Source organism: Corvus kubaryi, unplaced genomic scaffold (assembly GCF_017639235.1).
Source record: "Corvus kubaryi isolate FWS band 111438036 unplaced genomic scaffold, C.kubaryi_AGA036_p1.0 136, whole genome shotgun sequence".
NCBI lineage: Eukaryota > Metazoa > Chordata > Aves > Passeriformes > Corvidae > Corvus > Corvus kubaryi.
Window position 1 is genome coordinate 4,755,702 of NW_024580670.1, and position 19,917 is coordinate 4,775,618.

Genomic DNA, 19,917 nt, shown 5'->3' on the forward strand with positions numbered 1-19,917 from the left:
CCTTGAAGGATCAGTCCATAAAAATTGCTCTGCATCTTTTGCACTCTATTGAGGAGATAAGGGGCTGTTTGTTTATCCCAGCATTTACGGCTGCTTTTTCCTGCCTTTGTTGTAAGTGCTGCCTTGGCTGCTTTAGGAAAGGGCTAAATCCAAGCTGGATCCTGGTAACTTTGCTGCAGCTGGAGCAAAGATCTATAACTTCTGGTTGGAGAGAAAACCTCTTTTCAGAGATTACCCTTATGGGCTGCTCTGAGATATGATTTAACCCAAACAAAGCACAGATTCATGACTCCTGAGAAAAGGCGGTCGGCGCCTGGTACAGTAACTCCTTTCAGCATGCAACTATTAAATATCTCCTCATAACGTCCCCTCCCCTCTCTCCCCCCAAAAAACCCTTTTGAAGAGGTGGCCTGGAGATGCAGCAGTGCACACAGAGCTGGAAGGTAACGGCTGCTGAGAAAGAGCCTTTGATCCAAAGCACTTGTTTTGCTTTAAAAGTGAAATGTGGAGCCATCCAGATCAGCCCTGCCGAGTGCCTAGCAAGGTGCTGGCACTGTGAATGTTGGCTCCTTGCCTCCACAGAAACGCTGCTCGCTGTCTGCTCCAGCCCATACTCACTGTGACTTCTCTTGGTTCATTTGTTTGCTCTTTGCAATTTTTTAAAAAGTTGCAGATTTAAAGGACTTGTGCTTTAGCCTTCTTTTTAAATTATTTTTCACCTCCTTCTTATCTGCTGTCCATCCAAGGCTGGCATCTGGGTTTCCTGAGAGGCTGTTGCCAAGCATGAGTGGCTGGAAAAGTCCAAGGAGGGATGCTGGGTGCAGGGACCTGGATGGGGCACGAGAGGAAGAGATTCAAGATGCCTTTAGAGGATGAGATACTGCCTGGAGGGGATGGTAGATATTTGGTCACGGCTTGCTCCGCCTGTGTCTCCTGCTTTGGGAGCTTTCCCTCTAAAACCCAACTCAGGGGTGAGCAGGGAGGTGGTGGAGGGGATAGAGGAGCATCCTGTGAAAACTAATCAGAAATGGGGGAGAGGTGCAGGGCTGGGGAGAGGCAAAAAGGCATAAAGGGCAGGGTGTGGGTCTCCAGGGATGTAAAACTACTCTTCTATAAGGGTATTTTTCAGTCTTCTGTAACTATTCCTGTAACAGGGAAAGCTGAGTTTGTTCGAGTGGGTCAGGGATGGCTTCTGGGGTGAGGTAAAACTCAGGAAAAGTTACCAGAAGCTCTGCACAGAATATCCCGTGAGATTTGTGTTGTAGAGACTTAAGCAAAGAAGCAGGAGCTTAACTACTTTGCCTCCTGGTTGAGCAGCAAAGGTCAGGACAGGTCACAGGAGGGCGGGTGGCCAGCCCTGCCCCACGGTGGGCACTGCTTATTCAGGGGCAGAGGATGCTGCCGCCTCTAGACAGTGCCCCTTCATGGGCTGCCCCTGCCTTTATTCTGCCAGGTAGCACCAGGAAAGCTCTCTGATCCCACAGGATACTTTTCCCACCTGAATTCCCAAGAGATTGCACTGGAACAAAGCATCTCCGTGGGCTGTGCGCAGTAATGACCTGCCCGCAGCGTCTCAGCAGTGCTGGTGATAAGCGTGTCTCCGGCAGACACGAATTTACTGGCTGTGTTCTGCCAAGGAAAGCAGATGTTGGATTTCATTGACTTGATATTTGTGGCAGATTTGTACTGATTGTTTCCTATTAATTTTCCTGATAGCTTTTTTATAGGATTAGCTGCAGAGTTGCCTGCCTATTCTTTTCTCGCTATTGTTTTAAATGCACTGCAAAGTGGCAGGAGTGGTACATCAGCACATGTGGAATGACATGACCTGTTTGAGAAACACTCCAGTTTTCAGCATGAGACACCTTTAAGGAGAATACGCCCGCAATAAAGGTGCTGATCCTTCAAGAGGATATCTAACCTTTCCCCCTCTGTCAGAGGGACTCAGCATCCATGATAACACTGCCAGAGAGATCCTGTGGCTTTTGGCAGTGCCAGCAGAGGTGAAATGCTGGCTGGATGCTGCTTGGCAGCTGGAAAGCCTGGGGCCAGCAGAGCCAGGGAAGAGTTTTTAGCAGCAGTTCTTCCCTCTGCCTCCTGCCACAGGGCTGATTGTTGCCTGTGCACTTGAGTGCTTTCATTCCTGTGCTGGTGCACAGTGAACAACCCCTGCACCCTGTGTGGAATGGAGCAAAGGCAAGTACAGGATAAGCCATGGGTAGCATCAGGAAAGGCAGCCACACTGCAAGATTTCCTCGTGGGGAGGAGAGGGCTGAGGTTTTTCCATTGCATGCTCCTGATAGGGAACAAGAAGCTGCAATTCTCCTGCCTATATTTAGTTCTTGGCAGAGGACTTTAACTCCTGGCTGGGTTACTGGATTTATCATTTTGAGGAAGATTGAATTAATTTGTTCCCTGGATTTTAATTTATCGCTTCTCTTCGTGTTTGTTCAGTTTCGGGGGTTTTATTACAGTGTGCTCACCATTATTTCTGAGAATTTTGGGAGAGCAGGATGAGGTTTAGAGCCCCATGACCTGCTCTGGTGAGTGGGATCTTCTAATGACCCCAGGAGGCTGTGCCCGTCATCCTGTACAAGCCATCAATAGAGTGAATGAAAGAGTCCCTTAGATTTGCCATCCCCTGCAATGAGAAATAATAGAATGAATGGGGAAAAGGAGAGTTGCATGGAAAGTCTGTTGGCACGTGGCCCTGCAAAGCCACAGTGCCTGCAGTGAGGGAGAGCACTTGGGCTGTTCCTGTGCCAGACGTTTTCACTGGCTCAGCTGGTGGGGCTTACATGAAAGTCAGTTGATGCTCTGCAGGAGCCAGTTTTTTCATCGTATCTCCAGCTCACATGGCTATTTTAGGAAGGTGCCATGCAACCCGGGGAGCCTCTCAGCCCCCTGTTCCAGGCACTGTGTTTTATCTCCAGCTCATTGCCAAACTTCAGCAGAGCCAACATTTCCATGTAGAGCATCATCAAAGGGGCATCAAAGTGCAAAGCTTGCACTTTTCTGCAGCCTGTCTCATCTTAAAACATTATTTCTGTGCACGTCATTCAGTTATGGCTTTCAGTGTCTGTCCCTGCCTGGCTGGTCCTGAGAAAGAGAACGCCCTGAGGCTGGGAATGGCTCTGTACAGTCCCTGCAGTTGCTGTGGGTAAACGCCCCATGAGTGTGCAGAGCCAGGGGGGCCTCTGCAGCCCTTGGGAGGGACGGGGGTGGCACTTGGAGTCACCTGGGGAGGCGAGATTGGTCCTACAGGATGGTTTGCCAGAGCACAAAGGATGAAAGATGTAGCCAGCCATTGTGGACAATCACTGACTATTTAACATTAGGCAGATACTGGCTTCTGTTAAAGGTTAATAGTGAGATAACAAATGATTTAAGGCAAAATCCTGACCCTATTAAAATTAATGGCAAAATTAATTGACTACACTGGAGACAAGACTTCAGCCAAAGCCTTCTTTATGACTTGAAGATTAGGAAGAAGAGGCAGTATGTCTGGAGACATGGTCTGCCCCCATAAAGCTGGTGGAACTTCTGCCACTGCCCTCGAAGGGATCACTGCAGGTTTATTGTGTCTGTGTGAGCCAGACTGTGGTGTCGTGGCAGGAACCACTGGCTGCCCTGGCTGGTGTGAGCAGACTGGGAAAACACAAGTTTCTGGACCCAGAGCTGACCCATTGGGCATTGCAGGAGGTACCAGTGAGTCCAGAGGGGAGGGCACTGCGCTGCTCTGTGGCAAACAAGCTGGTGGAGAGGCCCACAGTGGGGTGTGGGATGGGGCAATGCTTCCCTTCCTCAGCTCTTCACCCGTGGGAGAGTGGAGCATTTCCAATGCCCATCCGTCAGTTTCACCCTGAGCACCTCCCACCATGGGACACTGAGTGGTGGCACCTACACTCGTCAGGGAAGACCTGTGGGTTGTAGATGGGCTCCTCAGAACGTGCATCATGGTGTCTTTGAAGATCTGTGCAGATTCTTTAAAAAGCTTCCACAGAAATGCTGGTAAAACCCCAAACTTCTGTCAGTTATTTTTCTGCTTATTCCGTAAAGTTCTGAGCGACTCCAAGTGCTGGAACATGATGAAGCTTTGCTCTCCCAACAGACACACCAGGAAGCTCTGAGGTCATTTAAACCATTATAAGTTTTTCCCTCTTCCCCGCAGCTGCATGCAGGCCCCTTCCTTCCAGAAGGACAGGCAAAGGCTTTTATTTTCCTGAGTTGTGCCTGGTTAGGGCAGCTCCTTATTGCAAGACATCCTTGCATGTGATTTCACATTTTGATCAGGCTGTGCACGTTCAGGGGCCAGACATAGCTGGCTGGTTGTACCAAAGTTAGTGAAGCACTGCTGATCTGAGGCAGCTGAGGAGCTGATCCTAAATGCCTTCAGAACCAAAGGAAAAAACCCACCTAAATGCCAGTGAAAATCTGAAGTTTAGGGACTTCAGTATTAAGCTTTGAAATCTCTTGTAGGCTTTATGAGTTACAGAAGAAAGGTTTGGATAAAAACCCAGAACCTTTACAAGAAATTACTGGTGACGCTTTAATGGGTGGTTAACTGCAGCTCAGGTAGGAATTTGGACATGAAATCCTTTAAAGTTCCAGGCTGGTGCTCTGGGCTTGTGCACCTGGAAAGCAGTGCTGCTGCCTGTGAGTAGCTGCCAAAAGCAGGATGGAAGCATTTTGGGATGCCCTCATGGCACAGTCTTTGTGAAACCAGTGTGCAAAGGGACAGCATTGCCTTCTGGGAGAGGGAATTTTGCTCTTCAGCTTTTTGTTATCTGTATTAGTTCCTTCAGTGCTCTGACTGCCTGAGCCACTGTGGTGTGGCTGTTTCAGGAATAAATGAGCCAGTTTTTATAATCTATGTACTAATGATGTAGCACAGTCCAATTCCTCACTTTTCAAAGTGCAGGTTTAAGGCTGTGTGCTGGCCATTTATTTAGGGAAAATGGTTCCCGTTTCTCTCTCATCACTGGATGCATCAGTACAGGTGTTTTTTCCTGCCTATAAAATACCTTTTGGAACCATTCATCTGCTAGTGAAGTTTAATTTCACGTGGTTACCCTGCCAGGAGCTGATGGAAATAATGTGCACAGTTCAGTGCAGATGGGAGCAAATCCCTGGTGTCACACACGGATGTTTCCAGGAGCGCCCAGGCCTGAACAAAAGGGTTTATCTTGGAAGGAAGGAAAGAGGAGAACTGGGGGGGAGAGGTTTGCTCCTTCCTAAAGACTTCTCATGGAATTCAGGGTATTAAAGGTGTGAAGCCTTGCTGGAGGTAGGTGGGGGTGGTTTTAAAGCTCCTACTGATGGGTACTTAGGTGGCTGCAGGACCCTGGCTCGGCCACCCTGTCCCTGGGCAGGTCACACTTTCCCAGTGGTGTGCACACGTGGGCTGCTGAGCCCAAACCATGGCACTTCCCCAGGGAGAAGAGCTGGGATGCACGCACAGAGCTCTGAGCCCGTCACTGGCAGACGCAGCTGCCAGTTTTGTCTTAATTATGTGCAGCTTACATATCATCCTCTCTTCTTTTGCCAGGGAGTTTTTAGGGTTTGGGATTTTGTTTTTGGCTTTTCCTAGACCTTAAAACAAAAAAGGCTTAAAAATAGAAGTCAGTGACAGATAGGCCAAGTGACTTCTTTGTAAGTTGCCCAGTTCTGGGAGGAGAAATCTGACCTGGAGGGAGTGCAACACATTGGTTTTGCTCCTGACCCAAACCCTTCATGATTCTCCATTCCTAAGCTTCCCTTCAGGAGATGTGTTATTCTGACAGCTTTTTTTTTGGCTTAAGGGTTTGGGGTTTTTTTTGAGATTTCCTGTTTACACCCTGTCTAATTACTCTTCTCTTTTTCTCATTTTTTTCCCTAACGGGATGACACACATGGATGTCTAAAAATATTGCATGTAACAACCAGCTTTGCATAGGGAGGATGTTTCTGTCCAAGAGAAATAGCACAAATATCCTGCATGTGCTTTTTCCCAAATAAACATTCAGGCTCAGGATATTGTAGGGAATTGGTCTATGTAGCCAAGAAGTAGGGTTTTTTTCTCTGCATTGCTGATTTTCTTCCCAAAGATGGATGTTGTGGAAAATCTGCCTCAATGATTTTAGGTGGAGAATTTATCATATTTTTGTCACAAAAAAGAGAGGGCAAAATGTTGTTTCCTCCCAGCTAATGAAACCTTTATGATAATGGTAATTTGCTATGTAGAATTACAGTCTCATATGCTTTAGTTTCCACACATGGATATTCTGAGAATTCCTCTTTTTTTTCCCTTCATTATCTGCCTCTTTTACTGAAGATCTGTGTGAATCAGATTCTTGCTGACAGCCTGTAAGTTAGGAGAGCTGCAGTATTTTGATATAACTGTGTTTCTGCATTGGACAGTGTTTGTCTCCTTCCAGTCCTCTCCGTTTCTGAGGTTTTGTTGCTTAGCTGCGTACAGAGAATACAAGTGACTTTGGGAAACAATAAAAATCCAGGATCCCAGCCTCTCTGTATGGTTTTGCCAAAAATAGGGCTGTGTAACGTCTCTCTCCTAATTTCCTTTTGGGAATGAGATGAGACACAAGGATGCTTCACAAATTTTATGCTGCTACTTCTTTTACTGGATAATAGCTTAAATATTAGCAGGCTTTTAAAAATAACTGCTAAGATGACCAATTTAGGGGCATGTTGCAAAAATTGTTCATTTATACAGACAATGCCAAGTCAATGAGAATAAGCTGAAAACAGATGTGTGTGTGTATAAATATCTCAAGACTGTTCACACCAGCTCTTGACTGAGCCAGACAGCTGTGCTCATCTCGTGATGGATTGGTCCAACACATAGAAAATCAATTATATTGTTCAGATTAGCAGGGTGTCCTGAATTAAAGATGAAAGAAAATGTATAAGCAAGGACTCCAGGGCTTTGGGTCTTTGAGGAGCCCAGTGCTCTGGGAGTTGGGACACAGCACAAGTCCCTTCCCAGAGCCTGAGGAAACAGACCTGCAAGCGGATGTGCTGTGGGGAATAAATCAAATAAATCACACCAGTGTCATTGGCAGAGTTAAAAACGAGTCCTTTGCTGCTCTGGCTCCAGGAGCTCAGTCTCCAGCTGCTGAGCTGGAGGCACCTTTCCCTCGCCAAAATCCATTGATGAAAGTGATGGAAGCCTCTTTATGAAGCTCTCCAGCTTTTCTCCAGGCAAGAGGATGGGACCAGATTACTGGTACCTGTGACTGTGCTGGAGAATTGCTGTGGCATTGCTGTGCCACAGTCATGTCACACCTGCGACTGGACATGGCTGTTAGAAGGGGATTGACACTCCAAAGCTTGTGAGGTGAGCTTGCAGCTGCAATAGCTTCCAAAGCTTTTGGTTCTACCTCCTGTACAGAAAAGGCTTGTGAAATGTGAGTATTCTTGTACATCAGAGCCCTGTCTGCACAGGGAGGCAGCTCAATGTGAGGAGAGAGTTGTCTCCTGGAGATGACCTCTCTGGTGGGCGACATTCCTGATGTAGGATGGGCTTGTGCTTCCCTGTGATAGTAATTTGGAGTTATTTACTTCTGACTGTAAGAGCGGGGTAAGCCAAGTGAAGTGCTCTCTGCCCCATCAGGAATGGGGTGGGGATAACTTGGAGTGAGCTCTTGCACAGCTGCAGGAACCAGGGTGCTGGTGGCTGAAACTTTGGGTGTGCAGGAGGAGGACAAGGGCTTGGACTGTCCGGGTTAACACTGTTTTGTTTGGGGATTGGAGCCTACAGGTGCAAAGCTGGTGGTCAGACCAGCAGATTTGTGTTCCTTGCTCAGGCTCTGATGCCACACAGTGAGTATCCTTGCGTCTCATCCTGGGTGGAGAAGGTGTCTTAGGAGGAATGGGCTGGGGGAGTGGAGGGGTGCGAGCAGCTCTTCTCAGAGCTACAGCCACAGGCATTCCATGGCCCTGGACATTGCTGTCCTGTAGCTTTGTCCGTGTGACGAAGTGTCCCTGTGGTGACACGAGCCCATGGCCACAGAGAGCTCTGGGGATGCAGGCGGGAGCTGCCAGGTCTGTCATAGCAAAGGCATTTCACGGTGCTTTGTCACTGGGCACCTTGGCGTCTTCTGCAACTTCTTGACTGAACTTCCCAGTGCTCTGGGAAGTGGATGTGTGAATTCTGAGAAAAGATTCCTGGCATCTCAGGTTTTAAATGTTGTCTGTATATCTGTAAATCAGACTTCTAAGCTGTTTCCTTATGTTGTGTCATCAATAAAATCAGGCATAATTATATCTCGCCTATCTTCAGGGGTGTCATGAGGTTTATTTACTTTTGAGGTGCTTTGCAGTTACCTTGGATAGCTGAATTGAAGCACGGATGATGCTTGGTATTTCTTTTATATTTTAATCCATCAAGATACCTTTCTTTCTCCTCAGCATGAGGCTTTGTGGATGTGTTTGCTATAATGAAACCTTTTTTACTTAACAACAGACAACCGAGGCAATTAAAACAGTCAGAAGTGATTAATGTGATTTCACTGGGTGAAAGCTAAAGCAGCTCGCAATTAAATAATGGCAACCCTCGTGCTATCTCAGAGCAACAGATGGGGAATGATTTAAAAACACTATTGGATCAGACACTTCGCAGCAGGGGCAGATTGGTAAGAGTGTGTCAGAGCCAGAAATATGCTCCACCTTGAAGGGTGCGCTGATGAAATGATTAATTGATGGTAACACGCGACTTAGTTATGAGCCTGCCGTGGCAGCACTTCAGCTCTCAGGAACAAATGGACCCGGGAGTGGATCATAATGGATTTAAGGGCTCTGGGTGCCGTGTTTGGACAGCAGATAAATCTCAGGGACTGTGCTGCAAGCTGGAGTTGAGGTGGTGCAGCTTTTCCTCCAGAACCCGAAGGATGAAACGCTGGAAGTGGTACCTTGCGGGGAGTGCAGGGCATGGGGGATGATGCTCTGCAGGGTGCAGCCCCAAGGGATGCAGGGGTGAGATCGCTGCTGTCTCCGGGGTGGCACAGCCCTGTGCTCTGAACTCCTGCGTGCAAGTTATGCCACTCCTCATCTGGCACTTCTGTACAAATCCATGTTCGTAGCAGTCAGACAAAGGGAAAGGAAGGGATTTCTTTCCTCTCGACTCGCTCTGCAAACGGTCCTTGTACCGCTGTTGCTGTTTTGGTGGGCGATGTGATGCTCAGCAGTGCCATGACTTGCTAGTGCTGGGGCACAGATGCTGCAGCCCAGTTTTCCCGGACACTACAGGGAGTTGTGCCTGCAGGCGCTCATCTCTGACCTGCTTGCAGAGCTCCTCAGGAGGGCACTCCCTCTCGGCTTGTGGTCAAAGAGAGCTCAATTAGTTGGAACAATGAAGCTTTGTTGATTTGGGTGCTTGGGGCAGAAGGGCTGGCTGGTGACAGAGGCGCCAGTGTCTCGGCAGCCCTCGCCGTGCAAACGGGGCCGCGCTGGGCAGAGGTGGGAGGTCTCTTCAGTTCTACTGGAATCACGGATAAATCGTGTTTATTTTTAAGTCTTTGTAGGGCTTGGGTGTGCAGCATGCACAGGGGCAGGAGGTGATGAGAGGTGCTGGTGGCACTAGAGCTCAGCGCTGTCCTTGTCCCTGTCCCTGCGGAGCCAGAGGGATGTGAAAGGAGAAACCATTGCGTGTTACTGTTTAATCCCTCTGGGAGCCCCTGTCTAAGCAAACCACCCCCGGCCTCTGCTCACAGCTCACAATTTATAGTCGGCTGGAAGCTTGTGCTGTCAGGAAAGTGAGTTACTTTGAGGCTGGGAGAATAAATATGAAAGCCAGGTTTCCTTCACCAGCTCTCACCCGGAGAGTGTTGCAAAGCTGGTCCTCACTGATGCTGCTGAAAGGCCCAGAATTAGAACAGATATTAAATAATGTAAAAGCTTTCATTGAAATGTATTAGATTTCAAAGGGCAGATATTAAAAGGGCATAATGGGCAGCTATTTCTGAATTGCTCGCCTCTTAAAGAGAAGCAGTCTTAGTTTGCAGGAGGTAAATGTGACATGAAATAAGTGGTTCAGATATAGCATCAGAGGTTGCAAAGCTCATCCCATTCTTAATCCCACAGTTCAAGCACCTTCCTGATGTGTGCAGCTCCTATGTAAGAATCCTATGGAGGCAATGACTTCCAATAGCTGTCCAAGGGAAAATGTTAACTTGCTAGTAAAGACTTCATCTGCAAGGAGGGTTGGCTAGATCTGGGTTTCATGGGTCGCTGGTCATCTGCTTCTCACCAGAGCAAAAGGCTGTGGATGTGGCACTGGCCAGGCTGGCTCATCCTCACATTTAATTCTCACAGCATTTATGGGTTTTTTATCTGATCCTGAGTGCTGATAAGTACCCTTAATTCCAGCTTGAAGCTGACAGGAGCTGAGAGTGCTGAGGCAGCTCCCCAGATCGAGTCCTTGGAGAAGGACTCTCAGCTCGGATATGGAGTCAATTCCCTTATCCATCAAAATCAGACACTTGCTTCACACTGTCCTTGTCCCCAAGCCTCGTGTGCTCTGGTGCAAGCCAGGAAAGCCAGGAATCCCACCCTCCTGACAGGGCTGTGTTGCTGTCTTTGCAGATGACTGAGGGCCGGCACTGCCAGGTGCATCTCCTCGATGACAGGAACTTGGAGCTGCTGGTTCAGGTACAGACCTCGCTCTTTTGGGAACTGGAAGCCAGTGCCAGATTTCTCTGCTTACTTTCTTTTAGGAGCTGAAGTGGGGATTGAAGTTATACCTCTTACTAGAAAATCTCACAGGAGTAGAATAAGAGTGCTCAGGCATATGTGCTTCTCCTGACATCTGGATTATCTGAAGGGTTTCCCTGTGCATCGTGGGCAAAATGTCTGCACTTCTACATTCAGCTTTTGCTTTCACCAAAATTCATTGAGTATATTAAACACACCCCTTGTGGTGGTGTTTTTTTGTCATTTAGATGGGAAGAAAACCCTGTGGTTTTGAGGATGTTTTATTCCCATAGCAGAACTCAAAGCACGAGATCCTCCACTGCCCAATATTTTCTTAATTGAAAGATCCTTCCTGCTCTAAGTGTGGGAAAGCCTGGGATGCTGCCTTCTACCCCAGAAAGAGGAAAGCAGCACTTAGTCTGGGCCCTTCAGCTTAATGTCATGGATTAAGCACAGAATTGCCTTTCCATGCTCCACAAATCCCACACAGCTCCACAGAGACACCCTGAGTCTGATATGTCACTTCTGGATGGAGTTGTACAACAGGGTTTTAGTACTGCCATGTGTACTCAAATGTCAGTATTTGCACAGAATTTTTTTATTTTATATTAAAAGCTATTTTTTAAAAATAAGCTATTAATATTAAAAACTGTTTTTATTCTTTCAATAGCCCAAACTTTTGTCTCGGGAGTTGCTGGATCTGGTGGCCTCACACTTCAACCTGAAAGAAAAGGAGTATTTTGGGATAACATTTATCGATGATACGTGAGTGTGTTTATTTATTTTAAACAGCTGTGTCATTATTGCAATGTAAAACCTTATCTCTGAAACGGTGGCAGCTTGGCATGATGGAAAAATGACTTTTTCTTTCAAAGAAGAAAGATTTTCCTACCTTGTGCTGCTTGGCTAGGGAAAGGGGAAGGCACAAAACAGAAACTATTTGGAAAATATCTTCAGGCACAAACCAGAGAATCCTTGTAAAATACTTTCCCGATGATTTCACATTTCATATTTGTCTCACAATGTGAAAAAACTGATTCGGTGATAATTTCCCATGTGAATACCCTCAGCTTTCCTCCTCTGCACTTTTAGTAACAACAAAAATGTTTTGCATTTATTTCCAAAACGAATTGCTCCTACTGCTTTTCACCTGAATCTCAAATGTATTACTGAGCATTTTAACCCCAAATTTCCCGAGCAGAGTGAGCTATGAGGTTAGTTCTGCCCAGGAGCCACTCTCCTCTCGCTGAGCCTGGGCACAGTGCTCTGTCCGGGCTCCGGAGCGCTGTGGGAGATCTGTTCCATGGCACTAACCCAGAGTCAGCTGGGTTAATTGCAATCTCACCTGGTGTTTAGGCTCATCTCTCAGCAGGGCACTGAAATGCTTCCCCACATCTGCTGGGTGCAGGGCCAGCGTCTCCAGAGGAGTTACCTTCAGCTCCCCCAGAAAAGCTGGAGCAGAGGTGCTTAGGGCAGTGGGGACACAGAGTTGTGCACTAATACAGCCCCTAAATAAACCTCTTGTCTAATGGGAATAGCTTCAGTTCCTGCTGCTCTCCGTCGCCGCTTTTTGTGCAGTCCTGGATGGAAGGCTTCCCCTACAAATCCTGTCAGAGCCGTGTTTGGGGCCGCCCTGCTGAGGCACATCCCACGTACAGGTGCAGGACTGGCCCTGGGGACACGCTGGAGTTCATGGAGCTGACAGGAGCCGCTCTCTCTGGGGCCCTGACCCCAGCACCGTGATATTTTTACCAGCCACTCACATCTTGGGCTATCCCTAGAATATTTTTGCCACATCCTTGTCCTTCCACTTGCTGGTAAATACCTTTCCCCAGCTCTTCTGTAAATCCCTTGAGGATACTGTTTGTACTTGGCTTATTTTTTCCGCTAGAGGAGCTGCCATGAAATTCTTCTGGATGTTTTTGGTTGCTGGCACTGAGTCACAGTGAGGTTTAAACTGCTGCCAGGGGATTATCTGAAAGCTGTTGGCTTCCCCAGAAACTCCAGTGGGCTTCCAGTGCCTGCTTTGGTGTGTGCACAGGGCTGGGTGCTCAGAGGGAGTGTGTGGCCTCTGGAGGGCACCCATGGCTCAGCCTTTCAGGGTTAAGGGTTAGGAAATAAAAGGAAGTAATTTGATGAGATGTTTGCCTGCCTTGGAGCTGAGTCTTCAACTTTTTAAAGTAACACTTGGAGTAAATGGGGGCACTGAAGAAATTTCTGTATTTTCCATCCCAGTTTTTAACCTTCTCCCCAACCTGTTTCCATAGAGGTCAGAGCGTCTGGCTGCAGCTGGATCACCGTGTCCTGGACCATGACTTGCCCAAGAAACCAGGGCCAGCAACTTTGTACTTTGCCGTTAGGTGAGTAATTGTTTCCACCAAGCAAACATTACCACTTGGGTTTATTTATCACCAGGGGGTTTTGTTTAAAATAACTGATTACAGATTTGATAAAGGAAATAAATGTCAAAGCAATGTGTTATTTTTAGAAGGAGATTAGGCCCTGGCTACGTGCTGCTCTCTTTTGTATTTCACTATGAAATAAAGTAGGTTGGAACCTTCTACTTTTTAAACTGTTACTAGGACATTATTCCTAGGGTGGGTTTGGGGTTTTTTTTGTTTAAAACCTTGTATTTTAAATATCTTCTTTGCCTGACTTGTCTTTAAGTGTGCTAGCTTGCAATATAGTTTATTTAAACAACCGTACTTACTTTTTTCCTTCTGTTTACCTAAGGGTTGTCTGTACTTTAAAGGGATTGCTGATGGCTGTTTTGCTCACAGCTTAACCAGTCCCCAGGAAAGAATAAAATCCCTGGCAAAATGATGATTTTGGCCAATGTAATTGCGTTACTTTAGGGCTGCTGCTGGCAGAGCTCTGCTGGTTAAGAGCCTGAAAAAACCCCACGTCCTACGAAACAGAGCTGTGCTGGCAGGAAAGATCAAGCATCATATTCTTAATATTGTTGGAGTTTTTGTTTTCCTTGCAGTCTATGAGGGAAAATGAGAGCAGACTGACCTCATTTGCTTTTCAGATCTGGGTAAATTTATGCCTTGTGTGCTTAATTATTTGAAGCACTTCCAAGGCAGAGCCTCTTGTGTAGCTGGGTCAGTCGGCACCGTCGCCTCCCCATGTCCCCCACTGGTCATCAAGGGAATGGGACAAACAAGTGGCACTTTGTTCTGGCTGCATACGTGCTGATGTGTGGTGGTGTTCAGAGCTCCTCTTCCACACTTCAGAAAGAAAAAGCTCCATTTATAAAGGGATGATGCGCTCCTCACTATATTTACAATGTTTGATCAGGATCTGGGAGGTTAAAGCCTATGGCAGCCCAAGAAATCTGTGAAGGCAATCCTATAACTTGAGCATTCTGTTGGTTGGAATTTTTGCTGTTTGCTCATGGTTTTCATTTTGGCCCTCTCTGTTGCAAGATGGTCCTCAAGAGGACAGGTTGTGCAGAGACTTGGGCAAGAGTTAAACTGTGAGGAGTGGGCTTGGCAAGATCAACTTTTAGAAGGGAAATTTTAGCCTGACTGCTCTGGGGTCATGAGATCCAAAACAGGCAACCAAGGAGGTGGACAGTGAGATGCAGAGCAGGAGGATACAGAAATAATTAACACTACAGAAACTGCCTGCTCCATAGAAAATAGATAATTCCAGCAGAAAAGCCACTTCAAAACCTGCAGTTTCCACTTGCATTACTGGAAATGGAGGAATCTGCAGATTCCTCTTTTTTCTTCATCACTTCTCATCCCTGAGCTTTTGCTGTTCAATAAGGAAACATGATAATCCTTTGAGATTTTAATTATTGCCAGCTGGCATAAACTCAATCCAGTCACAGAGGTTTTTGGACGGTACACTCAGCTGAAGGGCTCTATGATGCAGATTGAGGACTTACAGAAGTGTCATTTTAGTTTCAAGGAAGCTGACAGCATTGGAAATAGAAGCAGAATGTGCACTTTATGGTGTTCCCGAATGTGCCTGTCGTGCCCTGAACATCCTTATCTCTGGTCCAGTGTTCCCCATCTGTACAGGGGTGATAAGAGGGTACAGCTTGTACCACGGAGGAAATAGAGAATGAGGACACAACTGGAGCAGGGGGCAGTGCCCCCTGTGCCCCCACCCAAAATCCATAGATCCTGCAGTTTCCTGCTTTGTACCAGCAGTGACTGGGAGCTGACTCTCTTCAGAACCAGAACTGTCCTGCTGCTGAGGGTAAGTCAGCCACACCTGACCCTGGCTGAAAGAAACTGGAAGTGCAAATGAGGTCATTAGCTGAGGAAAATCACGTTTCGGTGAAGGTTTTAGCAGGCTGAGGAAGGTTTGCTCTGTGAAGGGCTGGTCTAGCAGCAGGTTAGGAAAGGATGAAGAGTGTGGGTCCTGCCCTCTGCTCTGCATTACTGAAGAGAAACACTCAAGGGTATTTAAAATAAAGTTTAGCAAAGCTGTTGGAAAAAAAATGTATCAGGTGAGATCAAGAGAGGGTGGAATTACCTGTGGCTCATAGAGTTCATGGAGAAAGATGAGTCATGGAAATGTATAACAGCTTTTCAAATGCCTAGGGTCGGCTGCTGGGCTGCCCCTTGGACAGGCTGCATGCCTGTGAAATGGGTAAATTATCTGCAGAGGCGTTCTGGAGAGTGCTTTAAAATTAATTTGATGGAACACGCCATAGGAATGTGAAATATTAAAGCAATTACTATTTAATGTCTCACTTTTCTGAAGTCACAGCATAAACACTGCAGACATTCCTGACACGTGTGGCAGGTCCCAGCTTTACTGCTCCCTACTACGTGCTCCGTGCTGCTGCTGGGGACTTGTTCCAATGTCTTGCAAATCATCTGTGCCAAGATGATCATCAGTGCAGTCATTAGGGGATGGAGCTTGAGGCTGTCAGGAGCCTTAAGAGCACCATGGGGCTGTGGGAGAGACTGGCCTGGCTCTGATTGCCCTGTGTTTGTCATCCAGCCCTCCTGCCATCAAGGACAAGGCACTGGGGAGCCCTGGGGTGATCTGCATTGCTGAGGCAGTGGTGGTCCAGGTCTTTGCTTGGCTGCAAAAAAGTTGTGTCTTCTGCCTAGCATTTGGTGGGAGCATCTGGACCTGAAGGAAAGTTAATGGCTCTGATTAACATTTCTGCTCTCCTCCTGGAAGGAAAGTGGTCCTGCAGGGCTGCCAGCAACCCCTGTCCTCCAGCAGAGTGTTGGACTGGCTTCCCCACCTGCAACACATTTGGAATTGCCTTTTCCACTGCTGTGACTTCACCTGCAGAGGAGGGATGGGCTCTGCTCCTGTAGCATTCTACAGGGTTTTCATCTCATTTGAAAAGGCATCAGATATCTGGGATCTATTGAACCAGGAGTCCCTGTTCCCTGTGTGCTGTCAGCCTGTGATTTCTGCTTCTTCCCTCCTAATAGGCAGGAAATTAAGTGCAGTAGCTCATAGTTCCTCTGTGCTATTTTGTTGCTAGAGAACAAAACACTGAGGAAATAAAATTACTTGGGAGGAAGATGAAACCTATTCAAGAGAGTAACTCATTTTTTTGGTTCTTTTTTTAATTTTCAGGTTCTACATTGAAAGTATTTCCTTTCTCAAGGACAAAACTACAGTAGAGCTGTTTTTTCTGAATGCCAAGTCCTGTGTACACCAGGTAAGACTCGGAGCTTCTGGTGCATCTCTCTTCTATTGCTCCTCTGCCACATACACAGTCCTGCAAACTTAGTAGGAGCTGTGTCTGATTTCCAAAACTAATTGTAGTATTAAGATCTCAGCGCGTTGACTCTCCTTGCCTTGAATGCTGATGCTTCATGCAAATGGATAAGGCTGATGATGGGTTCTAGTCCTGCTTTCACAGCCCTGCTGTGTGCTCAGTGCTCTACAGTGAGTCTTAAATACTCAAAAGCTTTCAAGTTACTTGAAATCTGGGTTGTAGCTCCCCAGGTAGGCTCTGCTCAGTGGCACATCCTCCTGCTCTCTGCATAGCAAACACTCAAGGCAAGCATCTCTTTACTGACCTTGAATCAAACTTGTCTTATGAAGAAAAGGCCTATGAGGAAGGTCCTATGTTGTGGATTTGGTCCCTAATTTCTTTATTTCCTGCCTTAATTCAGTGAAGTAGTAAAGTAACAGCAAATAGTAAGAGCAAATCCTATAAAGTAGCAATCACAACCAGTTGTTGGAATACTTTCTGTACTTACTTTCTGGTTGAAAGGCTTCCACTGTTTTCTTAAAATGTTCAAACTGGTAAAATACATGTTTTTAAAAGTCACGTCAGGATGTCGTAATCAAAATCTTAAAAAATAAGGTTGATTTGCTGCAGATACACCTTGGTCTGGAATAAGAGTGGTGTGACAGCCAACTTTGCCATGCCCCTACGTGTAGCTGCAATTCAGTGAACTTTACTCTGATGCTTCTCGGATTTTCCAGTTAATGTCAAACTCTGGTGCCTTTTGTTTTCACTCACAGTTCAATCAGTCTAAGAGGGTCACTTGGTTATTACAACCTTTTCTTGGGAAACAATCCTGTATCACTAACTGCTGGTGGAGCTCAGTGTAGCCAGCCAAAGTTTTTACCTTTGATATGCTTCAGATTTTGGAGGATTCTTATTCAGTATCCAGTATTCACTATTTTATGGAAGAATATAGAAAGTGGTTAATGGCAAAGTTGTGACTGTGCTTTGTACAGGAATTCTTTTCTGAAAGAGTGGAGGAAATTGGTGCCTTTTTACAACATGCTAAAGTTTGAAAGATGCTCGAAGAACTTGGGGCCTCACTGGTTATGGTTATTAAAAAGCAAATCTCCATTTGACATACCTGCCACTTAAACTGAAGGGTCTTGGCAACTTGTAGCCATCCTTAAATTGCTCCTTAACTGGAGAAGTTTAACTGGACAGATAGCACAAATAACTTTGGAATTGGAAAATGGGTCTGGTTTTGGGATGGAATGTAGAAAATGCCACTGCTATTGAAACAAGCCCTAGTCAATATTAAAACATTTGGGTTTCTCTATATGTGTTTATGTGTATGTATAAAGCATAACAGAAAGCAAAGGAGAAGAGAAGCATAAAAAAGTTGCAAAAAAAAAAAAAAGTTTGAAGGCAGGCTGGGTCTTTTTTTACCCTATGGCTTGCAAGGTGTGTGCTCTAATTGTAGGAACCCAAAGTGTGGCTTCCCCATTCCTGCAAGCAAAACTGCCACAAGCAGAGGGTTTCTGTTGTGTTCAGTTTCTGTGGGCAGCAGAGGGATGAGGATGAGCAGCATCACCTTCTCCTGAGAGAAGGATCTATGGGAAGCACCAGGTGATTCAGCATGTAGCGAAAGCTGGGGAGTCCTGGCTCTGCCTGCAGCCCTCTCTGTCCTGGCAGCTTCACAGCCCAGCTCATGCCTGTGGCTCCTTCAGCAGGAGCCAGTTCATCTACTCTCAAGTAGCTTTTAACCTTCCAATTAACTCTTGTAAAAATATTCTGTCCTACGTGACAAACTTAGGGTCAGTCTCTCGGTTTCAAGTAGTCGTGAAGGGCACATGGGGCCAACCCTCGTCTGTAAGCCCATGGGATATGGACAGGAAGATGCACAAAGGCCCCTCAGATGTGCTTCCACAGCCTGTCCTCTCCCATGGTGCTGCTGGCACAGTTGTGGGCCAGGGAAGGAGCCATGGGATGAGCAATGTCTGAATAGGAGCAGATCCCCGGCTCCATGAGGCAAGTGGCTGATGCTCACTGATGACAGCCAGGAATGTTCCCTGGCATTTCTCAGTCATTAATCCAGCTCCAGGAGGTTAGACCTGCCTCAGCTTGGCTTTTTTGCCTTTCCTTTTTTTTTTTTTTTTTTCTTTCCATTTCTTTCCTTTCCTTGCTGCATTCATGGAGTAAGGAAACCCCAGTGTGTCAAAAAGCAGCAACCCAGACCCAGCCCATGTGCTCAGGAGAGCTCCCCAGTGCACAGGCAGTGCCAGAGGATGCCCTGCCAGGGCAATATCCTAACATGGATCTCTGCATGAAGCCTCTGCTCTGTGTGGGTCAGAAATGTGGTTCAGGATAAATGCTGCAATACCTGGGGTGTGCTAAGACCTGTGTGGATAGGATTGCTTAAAAGTCAGTCATGGTTTTTTGCTTTCACAAAGGTGTTTCCAAAGTTTTCACTGTAGCCCTTCCCCATAGGGGAAACCCAGATCCAGGATGGTGGAAATGCCTGATGCTTGAGTGCTCTTGTGGCATTCCTGAGCCTGGCATGTGTTGACAGCACAGCAGTGTGTGGGTACCTGTGCTCCCATGGCTTTTATGCTTTCTGAGCAGAGGGGGAGAGGCTGATGCTGCCCTGCCTGTGACATGGGCATGCCAGTGCTCCTGCTGGCATGTGGGACACACCAGGAGAGCCAGACAAAGGCTTGGGTGAGCACAGCCAGCACAATGGCAAAGCTCTGTGCCAGTCCTTCCTGTAGAGGGGATTTATCCTGGGCTTACAAGGTTCAGAGGCTGCATCAGAAATATATTTACAGTATTTTCGAGATATCTGTGTGTGAAATCCTGTTAGTGGCTGTATCTAATCGAAGAGAATGGAATCCCCCTAAGGAAGTCCAGCACCTCTGGGGTCAGGCTGGAGCTGCTGGGCAATGTGTGCTGGCCATTTTTCCGCAGATGAATAAAAAATTAGAGTAAATAATAAAGCATATTAACTATATTCTTAGTTATATAATATATTACAAAATATGATTATGAGTAATAACTAATGGAATCAAAACCTGCATGACAGCTCTGAAGAGAGTGAAGGCTTGCTTGGTGCTCTGCAGTACACAGCCACGATTCTCTTCCTCACCTTCCAACCCCACATTCCTTCTTGCAAATAACTGTTCCTTGCTGCAAATCAGGTACTGCTTTACCCTGCCAGGACTTGGAGGAATCTGGGGTTTGTGCATTTTGCAATCTCTGTAGACATTTTGGCAAGGAGGGGACGAGATAGACAATAAAATCTCAGCTGCCAAAAATTTATTTCTTTCTACTCCCCACCCACTCCCCCACCTCTGTGCTCGTCTGTGCAGTCAAATCTCCTTTGTGCCTCTGGGAAGTTTGCTGGCACATGCCAGATTCGTGCATCCTGTGTGACCTGTGCTGTTCTCTGTGCAGTCTCCTCTGCCTGTGAGCAGCTGGGGAGCCAGGGGAGACCCCTCTGCCTGAAGCACAAGAGGGCTGAGACCTCATTTTTACATTTGTGAAGCCTCCTTTGCATGTGAACA

The 19,917-nt window shown here is 46.7% G+C and overlaps 1 protein-coding gene across 4 annotated transcripts in view; it reads left to right on the forward strand.

Annotated features, from left to right (window-relative positions):
- The window catches only part of FRMD4B (FERM domain containing 4B), a 125,231-nt gene that overhangs the window by 55,658 nt on the left and 49,656 nt on the right, over window positions 1-19,917 (forward strand). For all 4 annotated transcript variants that reach the window (XM_042014259.1, XM_042014245.1, XM_042014252.1 and 1 more), the window contains exons 2-5: window positions 10,582-10,647; window positions 11,360-11,454; window positions 12,957-13,049; window positions 16,252-16,336. In XM_042014259.1, the coding sequence (XP_041870193.1) occupies window positions 10,582-10,647; window positions 11,360-11,454; window positions 12,957-13,049; window positions 16,252-16,336 (339 nt within the window). The remainder of the gene's footprint in view (window positions 1-10,581; window positions 10,648-11,359; window positions 11,455-12,956; window positions 13,050-16,251; window positions 16,337-19,917) is intronic.